This window comes from Perca flavescens, chromosome 7, assembly GCF_004354835.1.
Source record: "Perca flavescens isolate YP-PL-M2 chromosome 7, PFLA_1.0, whole genome shotgun sequence".
NCBI classification, from domain to species: domain Eukaryota; kingdom Metazoa; phylum Chordata; class Actinopteri; order Perciformes; family Percidae; genus Perca; species Perca flavescens.
Window position 1 is genome coordinate 38,677,550 of NC_041337.1, and position 24,215 is coordinate 38,701,764.

At 42.5% G+C, this 24,215-nt stretch overlaps 1 protein-coding gene across 1 annotated transcript in view; it reads right to left on the minus strand.

Moving 5' to 3' along the window:
• Positions 1 to 12,219: 12,219 nt before the first annotated feature.
• The window catches only part of LOC114558979 (suppressor of tumorigenicity 14 protein homolog), a 20,996-nt gene continuing 9,000 nt past the window's right edge, over positions 12,220 to 24,215 (minus strand). The window contains exons 6-19 of the mRNA XM_028583341.1: positions 24,168 to 24,203; positions 23,268 to 23,496; positions 20,474 to 20,610; positions 19,385 to 19,482; positions 18,030 to 18,130; positions 17,316 to 17,446; positions 17,087 to 17,191; positions 16,615 to 16,722; positions 16,316 to 16,432; positions 15,698 to 15,823; positions 15,148 to 15,331; positions 14,241 to 14,512; positions 13,624 to 13,760; positions 12,220 to 13,178 (exon numbers count right to left, since the gene is read on the minus strand). Of these exons, the coding sequence (XP_028439142.1) occupies positions 13,017 to 13,178; positions 13,624 to 13,760; positions 14,241 to 14,512; positions 15,148 to 15,331; positions 15,698 to 15,823; positions 16,316 to 16,432; positions 16,615 to 16,722; positions 17,087 to 17,191; positions 17,316 to 17,446; positions 18,030 to 18,130; positions 19,385 to 19,482; positions 20,474 to 20,610; positions 23,268 to 23,496; positions 24,168 to 24,203 (1,943 nt within the window). The 3' untranslated portion in view covers positions 12,220 to 13,016. The remainder of the gene's footprint in view (positions 13,179 to 13,623; positions 13,761 to 14,240; positions 14,513 to 15,147; positions 15,332 to 15,697; positions 15,824 to 16,315; positions 16,433 to 16,614; positions 16,723 to 17,086; positions 17,192 to 17,315; positions 17,447 to 18,029; positions 18,131 to 19,384; positions 19,483 to 20,473; positions 20,611 to 23,267; positions 23,497 to 24,167; positions 24,204 to 24,215) is intronic.

The window sequence follows — 24,215 nt, forward strand, 5'->3', positions numbered from 1 at the left end:
CTCCACCTGCACAGAGTTTCACACAATGAGGGAAAGAAAAAATAAAATCTGTTTGTATTAAAAGTGATAAAATAGTTTGGGCTCTTAAACTATACGAAACTGATAAAGACAAAAATATTAATGGATTGTTGAGCAGATATGATTAAAGAACTGATTTGTCAGTCCCTCTAGGGGGGGGGGGATTGTTGCTGCCCAAGATGTCTGATTTTGTGGCAGCTTTTGTAAATAAATTGCGCTGAAAGTTGCATGTCTTCTGTATGTCTGTTGCAATAAAATTGTGAAAATAGTAAAAATTTAAAAAAAAATATATAATTCTTTAAAAATTAAAAGGGGTGTGTGTGTGTGAGTCTGTGTGTGTGTGTGTGTGTGTGTGCGTGGGTGTGTGTTAGTCTGTGTGTGTGTGCATGCGTCTGTGTGTGTGTCTGTGTGTGTGTGTGTGTGTGTCTGCATGTGTGCGTCTGTGTATGTGTGTGTCTGTGTCTCTGTGTGTGTGAGTGTGGGTGTGTGTGCGTGGGTGTGTGTGAGTGTGTGTGTGTGCACGTCTGTGTGTGTACGTCTGTGTATGTGCATGTGTGTCTGCGTGTGTTTGTGTGTGTATGCGTGTCCCAGTCCCCTGATAAAGATACTAAACTCTGTACGTTACGTTACCTGGTTTCCTGTCGGTGCAAGACACACCTGGAGAGGGACCCATTCTCCCTCCACCTGCACAGAGTTTCACACAATGATGGAAAGAAATTGTTGCTGCCCAAGATGTCTGATTTTGTGGCAGCTTTGTAAATAAATTTGCGATAAAAATTGAATGTCTTGTCTATTTCTATTGCAATAAAATTGTGAAAACAGTAAAAATTGCCAAAAAAAACTAATTTTGTTTTTGTATAATTCTTAAAAAAAAAATAGGGATGTGTGTGCGTGTCTGTGTGTGTATGTGTGTGTCTGCATGTGTGCGTCTGTGTATGTGTGTGTGTGCGTCTGCGTGTGTTTGTGTGTGTTTATGCGTGTCTGCATGTGTGTGAATGCGTGTCTGTGTGTGTATGTGTGTTTGTGCGTCTGCGTGTGTTTGTGTGTGCCTGTGGCGGGTAGCAGAGTCCGACAGAGAGCAGATAGGATTGAAACAGTCTGAATAGTTTTGCACGGACCTTCGCTGTATGTTTTGTTGATAAATGTGAAATGTTCGAGTCCCACTTCTCTCATCCAAAGAAATGACTCCAATACTAATGTTGCTCAGTGGCTCTCAGCATTGCATTCCTGAAGGGACTGATTAGCTGAGTCATTAGATCAGAAACAAACCTGTATGGGTCTTCCCATTGTTTCCTGCCAATGGTCTTCTAGGGATCCTGTCACCTCTGCTTTTGCTTCTTTTTTCATAATCTCTTTCAGCACATTTTCCTCTTCGTCCAATTTCACTTCCTCATACACAATGTTTGTGTAGCAACAATCTTTATCCGTACGGCAACAACGTGAATCCCGACTGCAACAACATGAATCCGTACAGCATGGGCGGCCACAGCTTTTCTTCCGTCCAATTGAAGAGCCAACGGCAGCAACAAGGACGATACACAAGAGTAAAATCATACCACAAAGCTGAAAAAGGGGCAACAAAGATGGTTATATTATCAAAACTGAAACTGAGAAACACTCAAAGTTTTAATAAAATTCGGTTACTCTGAAGTTATGAGTTTATGGTGTTCGGACAACAGACCTTCAAATACAGGCTTTGGAAAACTGCAGCATATGCATGAAATAGATTGTGTTTGTGTGTGTGCGTGAGTCTGTGTGTGTTATTTTATGTGTGTGTCAATAAGTAATAAGTAAAAGCTATTAAAGGGAAAATCTTGAAGGGTAATATCAGTAAAACAATAAAGCAATAATGGGCATTTTACATTGTAAGTTAAAGGTTAACTTAGTTTTTCCACCCTGGACTCTCTGTCTCCATGTTTGTGTGTCTGAGTGTCTGATGGAACAACAATCTGTGAAACTGGTCCAGTATTAAACCAGAACCGAGCTGTAATGTAACCCTACAGGACTAATGTTCAGCAGCAGTTAGAGTCACTAAAAGTTCTGTTGTTGCTGCTGACAGACTCAGATTATTATTCTAAGAGTCTGACAACATTATGGGATGGATCCCTACAGAGATAGACCTTTTAGTTAAAGAGTAAGATCCTTTTAGTTTAACATGAAACAGCCCCAAAATCACCATCACCAAACTCCACCAGACTCCATGTAAATAATCAGGACTTTTAGTGTGTATAGAGCCAGCATATCTCCACCAGACTCCATGTAAATAATCAGGACTTTTAGTGTGTATAGAGCCAGCATATCTCCACCAGACTCCATGTAAATAATCAGGACTTTTAGCGTGTATAGAGCCAGCATATCTCCACCAGACTCTATGTAAATAATCAGGACTTTTAGCGTGTATAGAGCCAGCATATCTCCACCAGACTCCATGTAAATAATCAGGACTTTTATCATCGTACAACAGACTTCATTCAAAGTGGACAGAAACTAAATAAAACTATCAAAAGCCGTCTTGGTTCATTTTTCCACTGTTGCAACAATCGCCACTCTGGTTCTATACACGCTAAAAGTCCTTATTATTTACATGGAGTCTGGTGGAGATATGAGGGCTCTATAGACGCTAAAAGTCCTGATTATTTACATGGAGTCTGGTAAAACCAACGGCATTTAAATAAACACCAAGATAAACTCAAGATCTCAATATATATATATATATATATATATATATATATATATATATATATATATATATATATATAAGAAATAAAATAGTTGACTACAACTAGCCTTCGTGTATTTTATTTATTCGAATAACAGACTGACATGTGTACAAAGCAAGAAAAACTCACCCTTGAATAATTTTTCAGTTCAGTGATGGTTGTTCGTTCCTCAGCTGTGCGGTTGTTTTTGTCTTTGCAGGCTATCTGTTTGTGTTGTTCAGACTGATTTATCTCACAGCAAACATACCAGTCTCCATCGATTAACACAGAGGTAAACCACAGCAGACCGACAAAAACTGCCTTGATAATGTTATAACCTACATAACAACAACAGTTAGAGGAACATTTACATTTAGAACAATCACATGTATATATAAATGTCTTGTCCATCCAGAGTTGTAAAACAAATATAATACCACATGGCATAGCCACGTAGACAATGCAGTCACATCTTTTTTTACAATTGCACTCGTAATCCCTGTCAAGCACAACATTGTAGAAAAAAATCACAATGATTGCGACGTAGGTGCCGAGTTGTTTGAGAGCGAAATCTGGAAAGATGTTCTTCATCTTTGCTCCAAAGTTTGATTCTGCTGAGAGCTGCTGCTTGGTACCTCTGGATATATATATATATATATATATATACCAACATGAAACCAGTCATGCAGTTCCTGTTTCACAGAAAAGGGTGTGACGACAAACAGGACATGGCAGACAGATGACTGGTGGTCATCTTGAAATGTAATGTCACGTGTGTTAGTGAAGCGGTAGCTTCGCGGCTCAACTGCAGTTCCTCGAGTCAATCCCCGCAGAACCTCATGTTAGAAAATATTAACTTCACAGCCTAAATCAACATGTTCACAGCCTGGTAATTTCATCCTTCATAACAATAGTTAGGTGAGTTTAAATAAATAAAAATCTAAATCAGCTCATTACCTTCTTTTATAGAAGTCTTTTTTTCTGTTTCTGTTGGCATTTTTCTTCCTCTTTTCTTTGTTCTGCTATATGATTCCCACTGATCACAGATACATACGTTAGCAATAATGATACAAAATGGATTTAAACACTGACCACATTCAGGTCAGTGTTTAAAGACGTGAAAATCCATTTTGTGTACCAATCAGCAGGGTGTCTTTCGATTCTTCAAATCTTTCAACACAACAACTATAACTCAAAAAGGGGCACCGCTCGTATGGAGACTCTTGATCTCATTAAAAAGTCAACAAAGGTGGCTGTGGCGTTGAAAATACATTTTTATAATTATAGTTATCAACCTCATCCAGACATGTGGTCCTCTGCAGACCACTCTAAAGCCTGTTTCTGTTTTGTTCCCTAAATAAGATGATTTTTCCTGTTGTTATACACTGAATAAAATTATAAACTTTTGTTTTTGCCCCCATTTTTCATGAACTCAAAGATCTAAGACTTTTTCTATGTACACAAAAGGCCTATTTCTCTCAAATATTGTTCACAAATCTGTCTAAATCTGGCCTTTTATTGTGGCCAGCCTAAGGAACACCTTTGCAATAATCATGCTGTCTAATCAGCATCTTGATGTGCTCACTAACACAAATATAGACAGATTTGTGAACAATATTTGAGAGAAATAAGCCTTTTGTGTGCATAGAAAAAGTCAGATCATTGAGTTCAGCTCATGGAAAATAGGGGCAAAAACAGGTGTGTTTATAATTTTGTTCAGTGTAGATTTATTTCAAGCGTGGGGACAATTCACAATAAACTGCAACACACAACATAGTCTACTTTGCAGAAAAAAGAATAAAGAAAACATATTACAACCACTGCAACACAACAATGTAACCCATACATTATCTAGAACTAAACATCCATACATACAACACAACTACAGCTAAATAAATAACAGGGATGTCACTTCCAGTCGCTCAACACTCCTACTATTGTGTGTTTTATTATTGTGGAGAATGTGATGTTAGGCAGAAAATAGTTGGAGGTAAAAATGTTATGGACCTGAATGTGTCCCAGACTTTAGAGTGACCCAGAACTCAAAACACAGGAGGAGGCCAGAGCCTGAAATGATCGGATCTGAAAACATGATCTGAAACACAGTGGGAGGAGATGTGAAGCTGACTCAGCTCATTTCTCTCATGCCATGTTCGTTCTATACAGTGCTTTATGTTTCTGTTGGCATATTTCTTCCTCTTTCTTAGTTCTGCTGCCCAGTGATAACAGACGCATACGTTAGCATAAATGTGGTCTCATGTCTGAACATGTGAAAATCCATTTACTGCAGACATCAGCTGGATGTCTTTTGATTATTAAAATCTTAAAAACATAGCAACCATAACTCAGATTTCACCCTGTTTAAGTAACATCTGCTACACATGTACAGTGGCTGCTGGGTGTTTTTAGGACATTACTACGGTGGCCGTGAAGGACAAAACGCAACAACAATTCAGACAACACAAACTTTTACATTTTGTATTTTGTGAAATGTTATGTTTTGTTAAAGGTGCAGTAAGTGATGGTGCGCAAAGATTCTTGATATTGATATTGAATTCAAACACATACAGCCCCCCCTCCCCGGCCCCCCTTCAGAAGCTCCACCGCCAGGATTCAGGGAGAGGTAACTACTGGGCGCGCCCCCCCCTCCCATCCCTACTATCAACCTGTGTTACCTGGTGCTGATTGGCTGAAACAGTGTTTTGTGGCTCTTTTGCACACCTTTCTGTTTAGGACTGCACAATATGAGGAAAATGTTTGATAGTAGGGCTGAACAATTAATCGCAATTTTATCGAAATCGCAATATGGACTAGTGCAATATCCAAATCGCAGAGGGACACAATATTTGTTAATGGCAAAATATGTGTCAAATCATTCTGTTGGTTGAAAGGACTAGATGTTACAATCCTAGAATTTGCACCACTTCAGATTCGGGAGTTTTTGAAGGATTGCTGCTATAAGGCTTAACCAGCGGTACACATCGTCAGTTGTGTAAACCAGCATCACAGGGTGTTTCGGCCAGTTATCACAATACACCCTCTGCTGAGGCAGGCCCACCACAGGTTGATCAATCCTGGGTGTGTGTCCCACAGTTAGCTGTTCGCCTTTGCAGCCCAGGTTGTATCGCTCTGAATAAGTATCGTGGTGCTGCAGAGACAATCATATCCTACAGACTAAAGAAAACATCTTTGTTTGGTACAGATTCTTGCAAAAATCACACTATAATCATTTTTATTTTTTAAGATTTAATAGTAATCAATGAAAATGAGAATAATGATACAAATATTATCATTCCCTACAATATCGTGAATCATATTGCAATCACAGTATCAGTCAAAAGAACTGCAATTAGATATTTTCCTCATATCGTGGAACCCTATGCGATATACGATAACGTTGTTGAATATCGTGATAAAGATTTTACTTGTGATAAATAAACAGATATTAAAGTGTTTCTGATTTATGCCTTTCTGCTGGTTATAGTGTTCTTCTAAAATACAACAAATTACTTGTTGAATTTAAAACAAATGAAAGGAAATCATTTCCCAAATTCTGCTATGGAACAAATTGGATATTAAATTCTGCTGCTTTTTTCTGTCAGCTAACACAAAACATCACTCAGTGTCTTGTGCGATATGTCGCAGCCTTTCGCGATTTGTATAATGTGCCAGTTGATATTGCGTTGACGATAAAAAAAAAAAACAATATATTGTGCAGCCCTATTGTGTGTTAACACCGGATTTTTATTCAGTGCAAACAGAAAACCGAGAGCTAGGTGAGCGTGAGGAGACATCCACTGAATCTGACAAACACTAACAGTAGGTTTCCCCACTGCGAAAACACCTTGCGAATTTCAGCCAGCGTGGGGGCGTGGTCGCGAAAACAAGACCACAACAGAACACTGGCTGCTAGGCAGCTAGCAGAGAGGGTTGAAGCTAGGTAGCTAGCAGGTAGTTTGCTAGCAAGCTATGAACATATAAACAACAATCCATCTTGATACAAGTGTCAACATTCGCCAACAAAACACGTAATCAAACAAATGCACAAGTAGCCTAGCTTCCTGGCTAGGCTTTACAATGAAATCCAATGTCCGAACATGCTAGCGATTGGCCTGTTGGCTAGATGAAACGTTTGAGTGTTTAAAGCGTAACTCTCGCCAAAATGCAACCTAGGGTCTTTTTGTCAATGGACCTGAGTCAAACGTTAGTTTAAAAGCATATTTAGGACGGAAACGCCACTTTTAAGATTGACCGTATTATCGTTTTGGGTCAAATGGCCTTTTGAATGGGAGTGCTAGGGGCTCTACTATGATCGCATCGAAATAGCTATTTTTAAACCACTAGAAGGCTCGACACAACATGAGACTTTATGTATCACCAGGAGCTCTACACATGAACTCAGCATTCAGAACACTGTTTGTCTTCACAGAGTTTACTAAAAAGAAAGGTTTTAACAACTCACTTTAGCAGTTGTTGTTCTTTTGTTGTTTTCCTACCGTTACTCTTCCTTTACATGTATTTGGTTGTGTGTTAACACTGGATTTTTATTCAAAAACACAGTCGGTCGTGTTTTTTAGATCTGTTATTTTGAATGTCAATAAGTGTTTAATACAGGCGTTATTAAAGGGGCACTCAAATACTGGCACACAGTTCAGTTTACCGGTCATGGGGACTTCCCCTCTGCCTATGAAAACACTTGTTTGATGTTTTCTGTGGCTCAGTAGTTATTATTTTTTCAGAAAACAGAGAGCTAGGTGACCGTAAGGAGACATTCCCTGAATTTGACAAGTGTATTGGAATTACCCTCACTTACTCTTCCTTTAAATGGGTTTGTTTTGTTAGATGTAAAGAACTGGTTAACAGACCGATAAATGACTCCAAACTATCTGAGAAGTAATAAATAACACAAAGATAATATAAAGCTGAGGTTGTTGGCTTTGGGTAAAAAGTTTTGTTTTTGTTTTTTGGGGGGCTTTTCCCTTTATTAATAAGTAGTGGATAGACATGAAAGGGAGAGAGAGATGGGGGATGACACCCAGCAAAGGGCAGCAGGTCGGATTCCAACCCACACTGCTGCAGGACTCAGCCAACATGGGGGGATTCTCTTACTGGGGGAGCTAGAGGCCGCCCCATATTTTAATTTTGAACATAGTTTATGATTGTGAATTTATTTTCACTGTTTAGCATGTTTACTCCAACATGTTGTTGAAGCTTTATCAGGTTATTTTAGTTATTCAGAGAAACATGAAAAGAGCCACTTTGTTTACATTTTGTTTATGAATGTTTTTATTGCTCAAAGGTATCCCCCCCCAAAAAAACTTAAATTCCATCAAAATAACAAGAACATTTCTATATTTGTATTCTGCATGAATTAGTGAGTCCAGAATAATTATTTCATACTGCAACTATTATATTCCTGTGTCTTTTTAAAGTTTATAATCCTGCAACCCAATCTAAATGTATAACAGACAGATGGATGAGGAAACATTGTACAAAAATATATGTAATCATAAAATACATTCAGCAGGAAAGAGTGCAAAAACAATGAACACAAAAACAAGAAATCTCACTAAATCAGCCGCTTTGAGGTCAAAAACATTTTATAATCAGTGAAAAACTACAGAAAGTCTCACGTAGTCAAATACAAAACATTAAGGCATTCATGTTTGATTTCTAAAACCGATCCACATAACTAACTACTGAATGAGTCCAATTCAATATTTATCTAATTTATTGAAAAGGGTTTAAAGTAAAACATTTTCTGGGTAATTTGCCTGTTTGGACCACACAGTCCAGGGCTCCAGACTAACTTTTTGCCTTGGTCGCACTGGTGTGCCTAACTTTTTGTTATTTAGGTGCACCAGCGCAAAATTTAGGTGCACCCAAATCTTTCCTCGCGTCGCCATTAACACCACAATTTCAAGGTCACTGTTTTATCACGCTCCAAATACATTAATATATATATTATGTCAATTATTTAAACAAGAATAAGGAGTTAGTACATTTTTTTTTTTTTGAAGCACAATTCTACTGTACTCAAAGTCTTATAGCGGGTCCCCCCTTTCTGTCAAATGCCCCTCAGATGGCCAACACTTGTAATTTGGCCTTCTTCCCCTTTGGCCTCGGCTAAACCACTTGTCACACTCCCAAGCATAAAAATTCTCCAAACTGGGCCCCTCCACACTGATTCTTATCAGATCTTCCACTAGTCCAGGACTAAAAATCATATCTCTGTATTTTTCGGCTGAATGGCGATACACAATATATATATCTCTAATTTATATTTTTTACGAAGTGGGCTAAATGTTCAGTTTTAAGTCAAAGCCATTTTTCACATGCTCTTTTATTAAAACAGATGTGATTAAAATAAAATGCAAAGACAGGGTTTCCTTCCCAATTTGAAAATATACAGCTGAACAACATGTAAATTATCTGAAATAAATAGCCTGGGATATAGATATATCTATGTATATATATATATATATATATATATATATATATATATATATATATATATATATATATATATATATATATATATATATATATATATATATATATATATATATATATATACATACACACACTTGTTTTCAACAAAAATAACAAACCCGGATAGCCCAGTAGCTCATACAGGGAGAGAGGGGGAGTACGATGGACTGAAGCTTATACTACTCACAGAGTGACGTCTGACTCATTATGAATGGGTCCAGCACGGGTCGGATGCGCTTTGGCGGGTCAGCGGCGTGACACACGTCTTGTGTATGAAATGTCTGTATCGTCCCTGCGCTGCCTTTTTAAGAACTATGATATTCTGGTCATGGGTCACATCTCTCACCCAGGTCCAGCAGGCTCCGTCTCACATGCTGTTACTCAACGAACTAAAGTTAGTGCATTTAAAAACTTCTAATGTTAATATGTTTCGTCGTGGCGGCCGCAATAACAGAGTTACCAGCGGAAACACTGGTACCAATACAGGTTTCCCTCTCATACTTAACAATATACAGCTGTGTTAATAACAATTAAAACTGTAGACAAATGTCAGCAGTTTGGACCGGCGGTGCTATGTCTCTTCATGTTGCAGGTGAGCCGGCCGGTGTGTGAGTGAATGGGGGGGAGGAGAGATCCAAACACAGGCACGGCTTTACAGAAGGAATGGGTCATGTAACGCAACATTAAACCATATCCATATAAACGACATCGCGTAACATTGGAGGATGGAAAGGGAACTACAGTGATCTGATGTTTGTCAGTTTAAAAGATAGTTTAGTGGAGAAAGTCTCAGTTTGTCATAGCACCAGTTAGTTTAGAGTGAAACCGCTCAGTGAACTACAACTCTGATCAGTGAACTACATCTCTCATCTCACACAACATACGTCACCTCGCTCACTGGCTAGCTAGCTTAGCATTATTCCCCAACACACGTAACGGTATTTTCCCTTATGTGTTTTGTCAGCGTCTTTTTTATCAGCCGGGAAGAGAGAGAAGGTGTGACTAATGTAACATCCTGGTAACACACACACACACACACACACACACACACACACACACACACACACACACACACACACACACACACACACACACACACACACACACACACACACACACACACACACACACACACACACACACACACACACACACACACACACACACACACACACACACACACACACACACACACACACACACTAATGCTTTTTGTTGACAGTTGTCTGGATCGGGATGGAGAAGTTTGAGGACAGAAAGAGAAATGCAATATAATTAACATTCAGATAACCTACTAATCAGTGATAAAAACATGAATCTATTAATGTACTTTACAATATATAGTACAATATATTCTACTTCTATCAAAAAATAAAATATAAAATCAGATTAACAACAAATCAGAAGACTACAAGCAAAAGAAATCCATTGGACTAAAAGACTACAAAGTATACATTTCAATAATGCAATAAATGTAAAACCAATTGCATTTATCAATAACTTTTTGTTACTTTGAAACATTTCATAAATTAGGTTTCCAGTGTGAACTCTGGGAATGTATCATACGTATGCATAAATATACATGCCTACATGTACTGTATACGTATGTATAAAGTTGTGGATTTAAGGGTGTAACGATATATCGATCTGAATCAATATATTGATTCAATTGACGATCCGATATCCTCGATTCAACGTGGAAATATTGATACATATGATAAGATGCGCTTTTACTTTGAAACTTCCACTTTGTAATAGAATTGTTTGTTTTTCATTGAAATTTCTGGACGAGCTCAGTAATAAAATCGCCCAAATCATATTTTAGTTTGTTTTTGTTAAATGATATCCTCTCATATGAATCTAAATCGTATCATATTGGAATATGTTTGAGGTGGTTCGTCAGCTTTAAGTTCAATATTATGAAGCTGCAGTAAAAAGTACCGTCTGTGTGTAGCCATGGAAACATGGCAGTCAATCATGGTTTAGCCTGGATTAACAATTCATGTTGAACCCGTTCACACTGGACTACACACTGGAGTGACTGCTGTAAAGAGAACTACAGTTATGGAGAAAGTGTAGTTCTAAATATATATTAGCTAAACCCAAAACCACAGACTTAATCTGTTGAAACATCTGCTCTACTAAAGACTAACTAAGTAGAAGACTCCGATAATGATCATATTTAAATGTTTTCTCCCTGAGAATATTTTATATTATTATTTACACGACAGTGAAGCTACAGGAGGAAACAAAGTGTAATTCATGTCAAGACATGTTCACGAGGATAAAACATGATCACAACTAGGTTATTTATGTATTTACTAGACAATACGGAAGGTTTTTAGTTTTTCTCTCATTCTTGCAGAAGCAGAGAGCATTTTTAAACCAGTTATCTGAAGATCACAACTTCAAACACATAACAATTATCATATTATCTTGATGTAGCGTTCATATTCTTCTTATGTTATCTCAACAATATAATGCTCATAATATCACTGAACTGCACACGTTTGTTTTGGAACCACGTTCTAATAAGTCAGCCTTCAAATAAGCTTTATATGTTCTAACAAATCTTATCTAGCTTTAGGGCTGCAACAAACGATTATTTTAATAATCGATTAATCGGTTGATTATTTTTTCAATTAATCGGATAAAAAAAAAACATGAATTTACATCAACTCAATACATACTGGTTCTTTTAGTTTTCTAGTTGTGTAAAGGTAAGTAACCCAAAGAGCAGATACAGACAAGACACACATGGCTCTCCGAGGAGATGCGACAACGAGGACCGGTTCCACGGCTTGGTCAGAGACATGAACTCGTAGCGGCCGGTGGAGCTCCCGAGCACCGGGCTTCCACCGCCGTGAACGGGGTTTTTATCTTTAGGAGAAGGTATTTGATCCGTTAGTCGTACCGACGGAGACACTAAAGAGACACTAACGGGGTTTTTATCTTTGGGAGAAGGTATTTGATCGGTTAGTTCTACCGACGGAGACACTAAAGGGGGGTTTTTATCTTTGGGAGAAGGTATTTGATCGGTTAGTTCTACCGACGGAGACACTAAAGGGACACTAACGGGGTTTTTATCTTTAGAAGGTATTTGATCCGTTAGTCGTACCGACGGAGACACCTGGTTACAGGTCTCTCCGATGGTATTTCCGCTCTGCTCCGCGCTCAACTCAATTTTTTTAATACTCAAACATCTCCGCGACTTATTGAGTGGCGTAATAGTCATGCGACACAAAAATGGATAATGAAATTCGTTGCCAACTTTTTTTAATAATCAATTTTTAATTGATTTTATCGATTCGTTGTTGAAGCTCAATCTTCAATAAATGCGCCCTAAGTGGCTGCTAAGACTTTAAAAGCGTTTAATAAATACAGTCCATTTGCCATAATGTTGGTAAGTGTTTGCACACTTTTTTTTTTGCGTAGCTGTTGTATTTTGCCGTTAACTCAGAAACATCTTCATCTTTTAGGAGCTCTGAGTGAAATTATTCCCTGAGAGAGTGACCTGAATATTATGATAATCATCATCATCATCTTCGTATAAAAACAAGACAATCAGTTGTGATCTCAGTTTCATTAACATAAAAAAGTAAAAAAGAAAGCAAGCAGTTGATTAGTTAATTCATAGAAATGAGATCTATATATATATATATATACAAAAATTCATGTGTGTGTGTGTTTTGTGTGTCTCTGTGCGTGTGTGTAGTCTTTTTAAATGTACAATGAGTGTGTAGTTGAGTCCCACTCAGCTCCAGTTATTAATATCCAGGAGAGATATGGCTCGTCGCTGCGTTGCTGCTACACTCCACTGTTCTCCTTTATCCAGCGGCGGAAGCTGGTGGTCCTGGCGTAGACGCCCGGTTTGTTCCTGCGAGCGCAGCCGTCGCCCCAGCTCACCACGCCGGCCAGGAAGACCCGCCCACTGGGGGCGGCGACGGACAGCGGGCCGCCGGAGTCGCCCTGAGACAGGCAGAGAGAACGCAGACTCTTCACACGAGTGCTTTAAAAACCGTTAACACGGAGCAGAAACCTGCAGCCAAGACTTTAAAAGGTTTTAAAGAGCAACTTAACATCCGCGTTTTACCTTCAACATGTCACAGATTTGATGATAAACAAAGCGTCCCAAAAAAACACGCTGAAGTGTCTTAACAGCTGAAATTAAAAGCAGGAACAAATCAGTGGTTCCCAAAAAGCCCAAGATGTCGTCCTCAAATGTCTTCTGTCCACAACTCAAAGACAGTCCGTGTCCCGGAGGAGAGAAGACACTAGAACATATTCATATCTAACAAGCTGACATCACACAAGTTTACCTGTTTTATCATGAAAAATGACTCAAAACTGTTAGTGATTAATTTAATAGTTGACAACTACGGGACGAGTCGTTGCAGCTGTACTGTTGTGTTACCTGACAGGCGTCCACGCCTCCTTTAAGGACTCCGGCGCAGATCATGCTCTCGGTGAGCTCGCCCTCCATCAGACTCTTACACACCGTGCTGTTGACGATCCGAACCTCGGCCTTCTGCAGGACGGTCGCAGAGACGCCTGAAACACACAGGACGGTCCCATCGTTACCCACCGGGCTAGTGACTCAGTCAGGTAAACCATGCACACCTTTAATGGGATCTGCTGCCACACAACGGGATTCTTTCAAGCTGAATTCAGTTTTGCACCAAAGTGCTTCACAAAGACAAAAACATATGTATACAAGCATAACACACACACACACACACACCCACACAAACAAACAGACACCCACCCACACACACACACACACACACACACACACACACACACACACACACACACACACACACACACACACACACACACACACACACACACACACACACACACACACACACACACACACACACACACACATTACACCTGTCGGGAGATGCAGCTCACGTATGTGATGATGACTTTAGTGCGCTTGCATAACTGCAGTACCGGATCAAATGCAAACACATGAACCTGGGTTGGGACCTCCAGGTGTGAAAGCCCCCTGAGTGTGTAACTCACCCTCCTCTCTGATGGCGCCCCAGCCGGTGATCCACGCCTCTCGGCCTGCTGGGAAGTGGTAGGAGGCCGAGGGCAGACAGATGGGCCAGATGTACTGGTTGAGCGGGACGTCTGCGTCCAGCTCCATCAGGGCCACGTCGTTGTCGTAGGTGAAGGCGTTGTAGTCGGCGTGAGCGATGATGCGCTTCACGTTCCTCTGCACCGTCCACTCGTTGGTCTGACTCTGCACATGCAGTCCCAGGAAGGCCTGCCATTGGTCGGCCTGGGAGTACCTGCAATGGGAAAAATTACATTTAAGCATAATTCCTTATATTTTTATGTTTTATTTCTACTTTAATTCTCTCACATTATTGAAAGACAGTTCATCTCAGTTTCTGCTTAAACTGCTGAGGTGTCCAGGTACAAAACTATCTCTAGTTTTCCCATGCCAGTTAAGATGTAACTGGGGGGTGAAAGTCGTAGAGGGAGGAGGAGGTGAGATGGCTCCAAGATGTCATCACGTGTATCAGATTGCCTGTAAGAATTGTAGCGTCATAATAATCCAAGTGTGTGTGTGCTGTCACTCTGAAGATGTATATAAGCCTGGTGTTCTGTTCACTCATTGGAGGAACTGACTCCACACTGGGCTGAGGCCTTTTGTGAAATCATGTTGCTCCTATTTGAAAATATATATGTTTTTAATACAATACAAAAACCCAACTTGGTTCTAGTCTCAGACTGTTTTATTTGTTTCAATTTACTAAACTGTGAAAACCTCTCCCCCCTGCTGCAAAGGAAACTTCCACGACAAACCTGAGCCAATCAGAATACTGAACAGATCCCCTCAGGCAAAGGTCAAATAAGAGGAGCGAGCCAATCGGTGTATAAAGTCATTAATCTAAATCTTAGGAGGGTTTTGGGCTCCTACTTGTTTGTGCCGCTGTCCTGGACGCAGTGAGCGGCCGTCAGCAGCCAGTGGCTGCTCAGCACCGACGCTCCGCACACGTGGCCCGTTCCCCTGATGTGGAGGCTGACCTGCCAGGGCCACTCGCCCTCCCGGGACGCCACGCCGCCCACGATACGAGAGCTGCGGTACGGCCGGATCCCGCAGTCTGAAAACACACAGAGACGTACTGACATCATGGGCAGGCAGGGGTGTGTGTGTGTGTGTGTGTCTGTCTGTCTGTCTGTCTGTCTGTCTGTGTCTGTCTGTGTGTGTCTGTCTATCTGTGTGTCTGTGTGTCTGTGTGTCTGTCTGTGTGTGTGTGTGTCTGTGTCTGTCTGTGTGTCTGTCTGTCTGTGTCTGTCTGTATGTGTCTGTCTGTCTGTGTGTCTGTCTGTGTGTGTGTGTCTGTCTGTCTGTCTGTGTCTGTCTGTCTGTGTCTGTCTGTGTCTGTCTGTGTGTGTCTGTCTGTGTCTGTCTGTCTGTCTGTCTGTCTGTCTGTGTCTGTCTGTCTGTGTCTGTCTGGTAAACATACTGCAGTTTTCCTCATCCGATCCGTCCCCACAGTCCTGTTCTCCGTCACACTCGGGGTTCAGTTTGCTGATGCAGCCTCCGCTCCGGCAGCTGAAGGTGAACTGGGAACACTGGTCCAGCACCAGAGCTGAAACACACACACACACACACACACACACACACACACACACACACACACACACACACACACACACACACACACACACACACACACACACACACACACACACACACACACACACACACACACACACACACACACACACACACACACACACACACACACACACACAGACACACACACACACACACACACACACACACACACACACACACACACACACACACACACACACACACACACACACACACACACACACACACACACACACACACACACACACACACACACACACACACACACACACACACACACACACACACACACACACACACACACACACACACACACACACACACACACACACACACACACACACACACACACACACACACACACACACAGTTCAGTCTCGTAGTCTATAATGATCTGAGAAAAGTACTCAACTGGACTTTAAATAAGAGTGTTCGTGACGTATAGAGAGATGATGGTTCTCACATTTCTCACACGTAGACTCGTCCGATCCGTCCGAGCAGTCGTCTCTTCCGTCACACTTCATCTTCTCTGGGACACAGCGGCTGTTTCTGCAGGAAAACTCCCCCGGTTTGCATGCCCCTACAAAAAGAAAGAGAGAAAGAAAGAAAGAAAGAGGGAAAGGTCTTCAGCAGTGAGACACCCTGAACGCAGCATGAAGAGACAACCTCGTCTCTGTGGATGTGTGCACGGAGGCCTTTGTGTGTCTGGAGGATTTTCAGCAGATGGGATTTGGTGTTGATGGAGAGTTCGGTCCATCTCACCACAGTTCTCCTCGTCAGTGTTGTCTCCACAGTCGTCGGAGCCGTCGCACTCCCAGAACTTTGGCTTACAGCGGCCGTTTCTACACTTGGTCTGAGTCGCCTCGCACTCTGAACACAGACACAAAGAGACACGCTAGAGCTGGTCAATGGCTTAATATGGATATAAATGTGTAAAGATAACAACCGGCTGAGATAAGAAATGATTGTTGGTGCAGTTTTTAAACGTCCTAGAGCGTAATCTACTTTAGTACTTTATCTACTTTACTTCTTACTTAATTTATTTGAAGAGATTTGTTTCTATTAATTTAGTTATTTAGATGTGGGATTTGTTTTAAACATCTAACTTTGTTCTTTAAGATAAAACACAGTTTCAGAGTCACTTTTGATAAGAGGACACATCTGTTTCTAGAAATAAAGGGAGTATTAACATTTGAGGAAACAGGTGGGTTAGTTTTGTGCGCGGGCGACTCACTGCAGTTGTCCTCATCGCTGGCGTCTCCGCAGTCGTTCCAGCCGTCACACTGCAGCGTGGCGTTGATGCACAGGTTGTTGGAGCACTTGAACCGCCCGGGACACGCTGACGCAACACCACAGACACAATGCAAACGTCATTAAGGGAGGGGGGGTCTAAACACTGAAGACTGGTCTGAGAAAGCTGCGAGACTCTGTAGGTGTCGGCTGTTTAAACATAGGAGTCTTACGATTGGTGGGGACGAAGGTCTCGTACTCGGCGGTGAAGCCCTGGTCCACGTAGGACGAGTCGGAGACAAAGGTGATGGTCATCATGTTGCCTTTGGTGACCACGGTGCTTCTGGATTTAGTCCCGCACAGTCTAAGACACAGACACACAAAACACACAATCACACAGACACACAGAGACACAATCACACAAAACACACAGAGACACAATCACACAGACACAAACAGACAGAGACACAAACACACAGAGACACAAACACACACAGAGACACAATTACACAGAGACACACACACACACAGACACAGAGACACAAAACACACACAGACACAAACACACAGAGACACAAACACACAGAGACACAAACACACAGACACAAACAGACAGACACAAAACACACAGACACAAAAAACACAGAGACACAAAACACACAGAGACACAAACACACAGAGACACAAATACAAAACTGAAAATGAATACAATACAATAACCTTCTATGTTTAGAGAGAACATAACCTGTTTATTAGAAAGCTCAAGCCTCTATAGAGAGGAAGCAGCCAAATGATAACTCATGGCCATGAAATATTAAATGAAATAGTCAAAATGGGCTTTTTACTACGTGTCCTGCTTTTGGGGGGTTTAAGAACAGCCCAGGATGTCACACAGAGAGGGGGGGGCCGTTTCAGTGCCCCTCCCCTGACGGAGAAAGATGGCTGACCTGTGACCATCAACGTCGACGTAGTCCCCGCTGCACTCGCTGCTGGACTTCCCCAAGAAGAACTTGTTGAACTGGACCTTCACAAACTTCTCCTTCGGGGCCTGAGAACCAAAGACCAACGGAGAAAACAGATTAGAAAAATAATAAATCACAAAAGATAAGCATCATTAAAGACGGTGAGTGGATGGTCGGGGGGGTCGTTGGAGAATCTGTTTGTTTTGGTTTCAAAACATGCAACATCTTTCCAAAAGTAGGGCTGTGACGTTTTAAAAGTCAGACACGTAGCATATTAATCTGAGTCTGTCAGCGGCAAAAAGGGGAACTTTGTAAAAGGTAAATACCATTACCCTAGTAACTTACATTGTAGCTTGTTTCTCCGCTGCCGACTGCAGCGATCTCGCTTCACATAGTAATAATAATAATTTTGTAATAATGTAACACACAAAAGAAACCCCCATATATCCTGTATAATGTCCATCCTCTTGCCTCTCCTGCAAAGCTGAAGTGACGAGCAACTTAAGTTTTTTCTCTCTATAACCTCTTGAAATAGGAGAGAATACAGTCAATAAGGATAACTAAACAATGATTATTGATTTCATAATATTTAATATCACATCTGTTCACCTGTAACCTTCGCCAGCAAAAAGTAAAAAAACTTGGTAAGAAAAAAAAAACTATACCGTCACAGCCCTATCCAAAAGTTAACCAGTAACCCTGTTAGATAATCCTGAGATTACAGACACTAGACCATTTTATAACACTAATCACAAAAAATAGTTTTTGTTTTGTGTGTTTTTTGTTTCAAAACTCAAAAAAAATGTTTCTGGTGTCAGAAATCAAAAAATCTATTACAAACAGACAGTTTTTTTTTTTTTTTTTTTTTAATTCCTTTTATCATTATTCCTTTTGGATTAAAGAATAAAAAAAATAGTCTGTGTTCAATTTGTTCTATCTGAAGTCAGGTGGGTGTTTTGATATTATATATAAAAACTAAATGTAGCCGGGTTGGATCAGTGGTTGAGCAGGCGCACATATACTGAGAGGTTGATGCCTCGACGCAGAAGGTCCAGGGTTCAAGTCCTTTCCTGCATGTCTTCCCCCTCTCTCTCCCCCCGTTTCTCACCTAGCTGTCCTGTCAAATTAAAAAGGCGGAAAAGCCCAAAAAATAATCTTTAAAAAAAAAAAAAAAAAAATTGTAAAAAAGAAACAAAAATGACAAAAAAGCGATAAAAACGTCCTCTCTTTTTAGTAAAAATATAAATTAAAAGGCACAAAAGCCCCAAAAAATAACCTTTAAAAAAACACTATTTCACCCCCGAACCTCGTCTCATGGGGACAATAAACCGTGAACGTACCTCGATGGTCCAGATGCACGTGGTTTTAGGAGGATAGTTGGATGGGAAGAAAGGTGAAGAGAAGAATCCTTTATCTCCAGTTAGTTTACCTCCACACTCTGGACAACAAGACGGACACGGGGGACACGTTTAGGAGACACGGTAGAGACATTTAAGAGACATTTAGGAGACACGGTAGAGACATTTAGGAGACACGGTAGAGAGACGTTTAGGAGACACGGTAGAGACATTTAAGAGACATTTAGGAGACACGTTAGAGACATTTAGGAGACACGGTAGAGAGACGTTTAGGAGACACGGTGGAGAGACATTTAGGCGACTTTAACTGAGTCAAATCAACTTCCCAACTAACAGAAGAAGATCCAACCCTGTGAAACATTAAATGGAATCCTAAACATGTGATCTACTTCCTGTTTTTAAATCAAAGCAGATGAACACACCCGTGCGTGTTTGGTGAGATTATTCATTATATAGAATACAAAAATACTGATTTCACTACTGTGCAGTCAGGTGGGATTTGGTGGATTAGTGTGCAGTGAAACAGCTCTTTAAAGGTAACCTTTGGGATTTAAACAGGAAGTCCCTGGAGATAGGAATCTGTTTTGGGAGAGACAGCGCAGCAGTTACAGCTTCAGGAAAACACAACACAACCCTTAAACACACAAAGAAGAGCCCAAACCCATAACCCATAACCCATAACTAGAACATAACTGAGGATGTCGCATCCCAAGGCTACAAGCATATATAAACCCATTTATTCAGCACGACTTTTAACTAACTCTCACTAGTTCTCTTTATCATGTCATAGTTTATGGGATTTATTTCCCCTGTGTTGTGTCCTGTAGGGTTACATTACAGCTCGGTTCTGGTTTAATACTGGACCAGTTCCAGAGGTTGTTGTTCCATCAGACACTCAGACACAGAGACATGGAGACACAGAGAGTCCAGGCGGAAGAAAACCTGAAGTCGTGTTGTTAGTTTAAGTCATCTTGAACGGTTTCTGCCTTTCCTTCGGTTCCCCGTTATTGAAATGTTACGGTCCTCTGCTCCGAGACCCATTAGGGACATAACGAGTAGTGGTTGTGGTACCTTGTTGAGTCAGAGGGATCTGCGAGTAGTTGGCTCTGAAGCCGGGGAAGTTCTTCTCCTCGCTGGTGACCAGCGTCAGCAGCAGGACGTTTCCAGAGGACAGGAAGGACAGCGAGTCGTGAGGGTAGCCACACTGTCTGCACACGGAGCACACAAACATTACACACTTTTACTGTCCTCGGGTCTTAGACACATCTGATCTTTCCTAGTGCTCTAACAGAACATTTCATCACTGAGCCGCTGAGAGAGAAACTATCTGCTTAGAACGAGTCAAAGCTCTGACAAGTCTGTGGACAGAAAGAGTCAACGTTTAACCCCAAAGAAAACCTCGGAAAGAGAGTCAAGAATGGTGGAAAAAGAGACAAAAACCGGCAGAAAAAGAGACAGAAACGTCGAAAAAGTGGCTGGAGGAGAGGAGACACTTCTGCACTCTGTTGATGAACACTGTCTGAAGACGCAGCACAGAAACATAATATACTTTTATTTGATTTGTTTTAATAAAATGTGGCATTTTTAGGCATTTATTGTTGATAGGACAGCTTAGACTTGAGAGGGGAGAGAAAGAGGGAATGACATGCCGTGCAAGGAGCCACCTCCTAAGCCAGAGAGGGTTAGGGTCTCACTTTGTGAGGACTTGGTGCTCTATGGGAGCCAGAGAGGGTTAGGGTCTCACTCTGTGAGGACTTGGTCCTCTATGGGAGCCAGAGAGGGTTAGGGTCTCACTCTGTGAGGACTTGGTGCTCTATGGGAGCCAGAGAGGGTTAGGGTCTCACTTTGTGAGGACTTGGTGCTCTATGGGAGCCAGAGAGGGTTAGGGTCTCACTCTGTGAGGACTTGGTCCTCTATGGGAGCCATAGAGGGTTAGGGTCTCACTCTGTGAGGACTTGGTCCTCTATGGGAGCCATAGAGGGTTAGGGTCTCACTCTGTGAGGACTAGGTGCTCTATGGGGGCCAGAGAGGGTTAGGGTCTCACTCTGTGAGGACGCGCTGCTCTATGGGGGCCAGAGAGGGTTAGGGTCTCACTCTGTGAGGACGCGCTGCTCTATGGGGGCCAGAGAGGGTTAGGGTCTCACTCTGTGAGGACTTGGTGCTCTATGGGAGCCATAGAGGGTTAGGGTCTCACTCTGTGAGGACTAGGTGCTCTATGGGGGCCAGAGAGGGTTAGGGTCTCACTCTGTGAGGACGCTCTATGGGGCCAGAGAGGGTTAGGGTCTCTATTGGGGGGGAGCCAGAGAGGGTTAGGGTCTCACTCTGTGAGGACTTGGTGCTCTATGGGAGCCAGAGAGGGTTAGGGTCTCACTCTGTGAGGACTAGGTGCTCTATGGGAGCCAGAGAGGGTTAGGGTCTCACTCTGTGAGGACTTGGTGCTCTATGGGAGCCAGAGAGGGTTAGGGTCTCACTCTGTGAGGACTTGGTCCTCTATGGGAGCCAGAGAGGGTTAGGGTCTCACTCTGTGAGGACTAGGTGCTCTATGGGAGCCAGAGAGGGTTAGGGTCTCACTCTGTGAGGACTTGGTGCTCTATGGGAGCCAGAGAGGGTTAGGGTCTCACTCTGTGAGGACTTGGTGCTCTATGGGGGCCAGAGAGGGTTAGGGTCTCACTCTGTGAGGACTAGGTGCTCTATGGGGGCCAGAGAGGGTTAGGGTCTCACTCTGTGAGGACGCGCTGCTCTATGGGGGCCAGAGAGGGTTAGGGTCTCACTCTGTGAGGACTTGGTGCTCTATGGGAGCCAGAGAGGGTTAGGGTCTCACTCTGTGAGGACTTGGTGCTCTATGGGGGCCAGAGAGGGTTAGGGTCTCACTCTGTGAGGACTAGGTGCTCTATGGGGGCCAGAGAGGGTTAGGGTCTCACTCTGTGAGGACTTGGTGCTCTATGGGAGCCAGAGAGGGTTAGGGTCTCATCTGTGGGACTTGGTGCTCTATGGGAGCCAGAGAGGGTTAGGGTCTCACTCTGTGAGGACTTGGTCCTCTATGGGAGCCATAGAGGGTTAGGGTCTCACTCTGTGAGGACTTGGTCCTCTGGGGAGCCATAGAGGGTTAGGGTCTCACTCTGTGAGGACTTGGTGCTCTATGGGGCCAGAGAGGGTTAGGGTCTCACTCTGTGAGGACTTGGTGCTCTATGGGGGCCAGAGAGGGTTAGGGTCTCACTCTGTGAGGACTAGGTGCTCTATGGGGGCCAGAGAGGTTAGGGTCTCACTCTGTGAGGACTTGGTGCTCTATGGGAGCCAGAGAGGGTTAGGGTCTCACTTTGTGAGGACTTGGTGCTCTATGGGGGCCAGAGGGGTTAGGGTCTCACTCTGTGAGGACTTGGTGCTCTATGGGGGCCAGAGAGGGTTAGGGTCTCACTTTGTGAGGACTTGGTGCTCTATGGGAGCCAGAGAGGGTTAGGGTCTCACTCTGTGAGGACTTGGTCCTCTATGGGAGCCAGAGAGGGTTAGGGTCTCACTCTGTGAGGACTTGGTGCTCTATGGGAGCCAGAGAGGGTTAGGGTCTCACTCTGTGAGGACTAGGTGCTCTATGGGAGCCAGAGAGGGTTAGGGTCTCACTCTGTGAGGACTTGGTGCTCTATGGGAGCCAGAGAGGGTTAGGGTCTCACTCTGTGAGGACTAGGTGCTCTATGGGGGCCAGAGAGGGTTAGGGTCTCACTCTGTGAGGACGCGCTGCTCTATGGGGGCCAGAGAGGATTAGGGTCTCACTCTGTGAGGACGCGCTGCTCTATGGGGGCCAGAGAGGGTTAGGGTCTCACTCTGTGAGGACTTGGTGCTCTATGGGGGCCAGAGAGGGTTAGGGTCTCACTCTGTGAGGACGCGCTGCTCTATGGGGGCCAGAGAGTCGTAGACCTGGATGAAGTCCTGCTGGCAGTCGTCCTCCAGGATCAGCGTGTGGAAGTCCAGGCGGACGCGGTGGCCGGCGTCGGCACGGAGACGCCACTGCAGGTAGACGTTGGGGGGATAGGAAGAGTCGGGGAACCCTGGGGACTGGACCACCCCCGAGTCCCGGGCGTGGAGGTTAAACGACTTCCGCACTGAAAACACACACACACACACACACACACACACACACACACACACACACACACACACACACACACACACACACACACACACACACACACACACACACACACACACACACACACACACACACACACACACACACACATTTTTCACAATAAAATAAGAACTCAATTACAAACAAACACCAGTTGACCGGTAGATGGAAAAAATATTATTTCTTTCAAAATAAAAAATTGTGGCAAAGCGACAAAAGTTTCAAAAAAGGTCCAAACACGCTTGAAAAGAACCACATAGCACTGAAAAAAAATTTACCAAAATTGTCGAAAGCAGACAATCACACACAAAAAAGTCGGAAAAGGCGACAAAAGCGTTCAAAAAAGCATCCCAAAGGTTACATAAAAGTGCCAAAATTGTCCAAAAAACACAGAGAGAGAGAGAGACACATACACAACACACACACAACACACACAACACAGACACACACACACACACACTAAAAGTCCCAAATGTGGAAGAAAAGACATAAAAAATGTTGTCAAGAAGTCAAATGAAGTTTTGGAGTTTTTCCAGATGTGGAATAAAAACAGAAAAGCTGCTTCACATGAAAACTCAGTAAACATCCATGTTGAAAGTGGACCAACGCCTCTTAACTGGAGAACTTTCGGTTAGTTTTTCTCACCAAACAAAGAGTTCCTGGTCATTCGTGGGTCAATAGCTGCAAACAAAA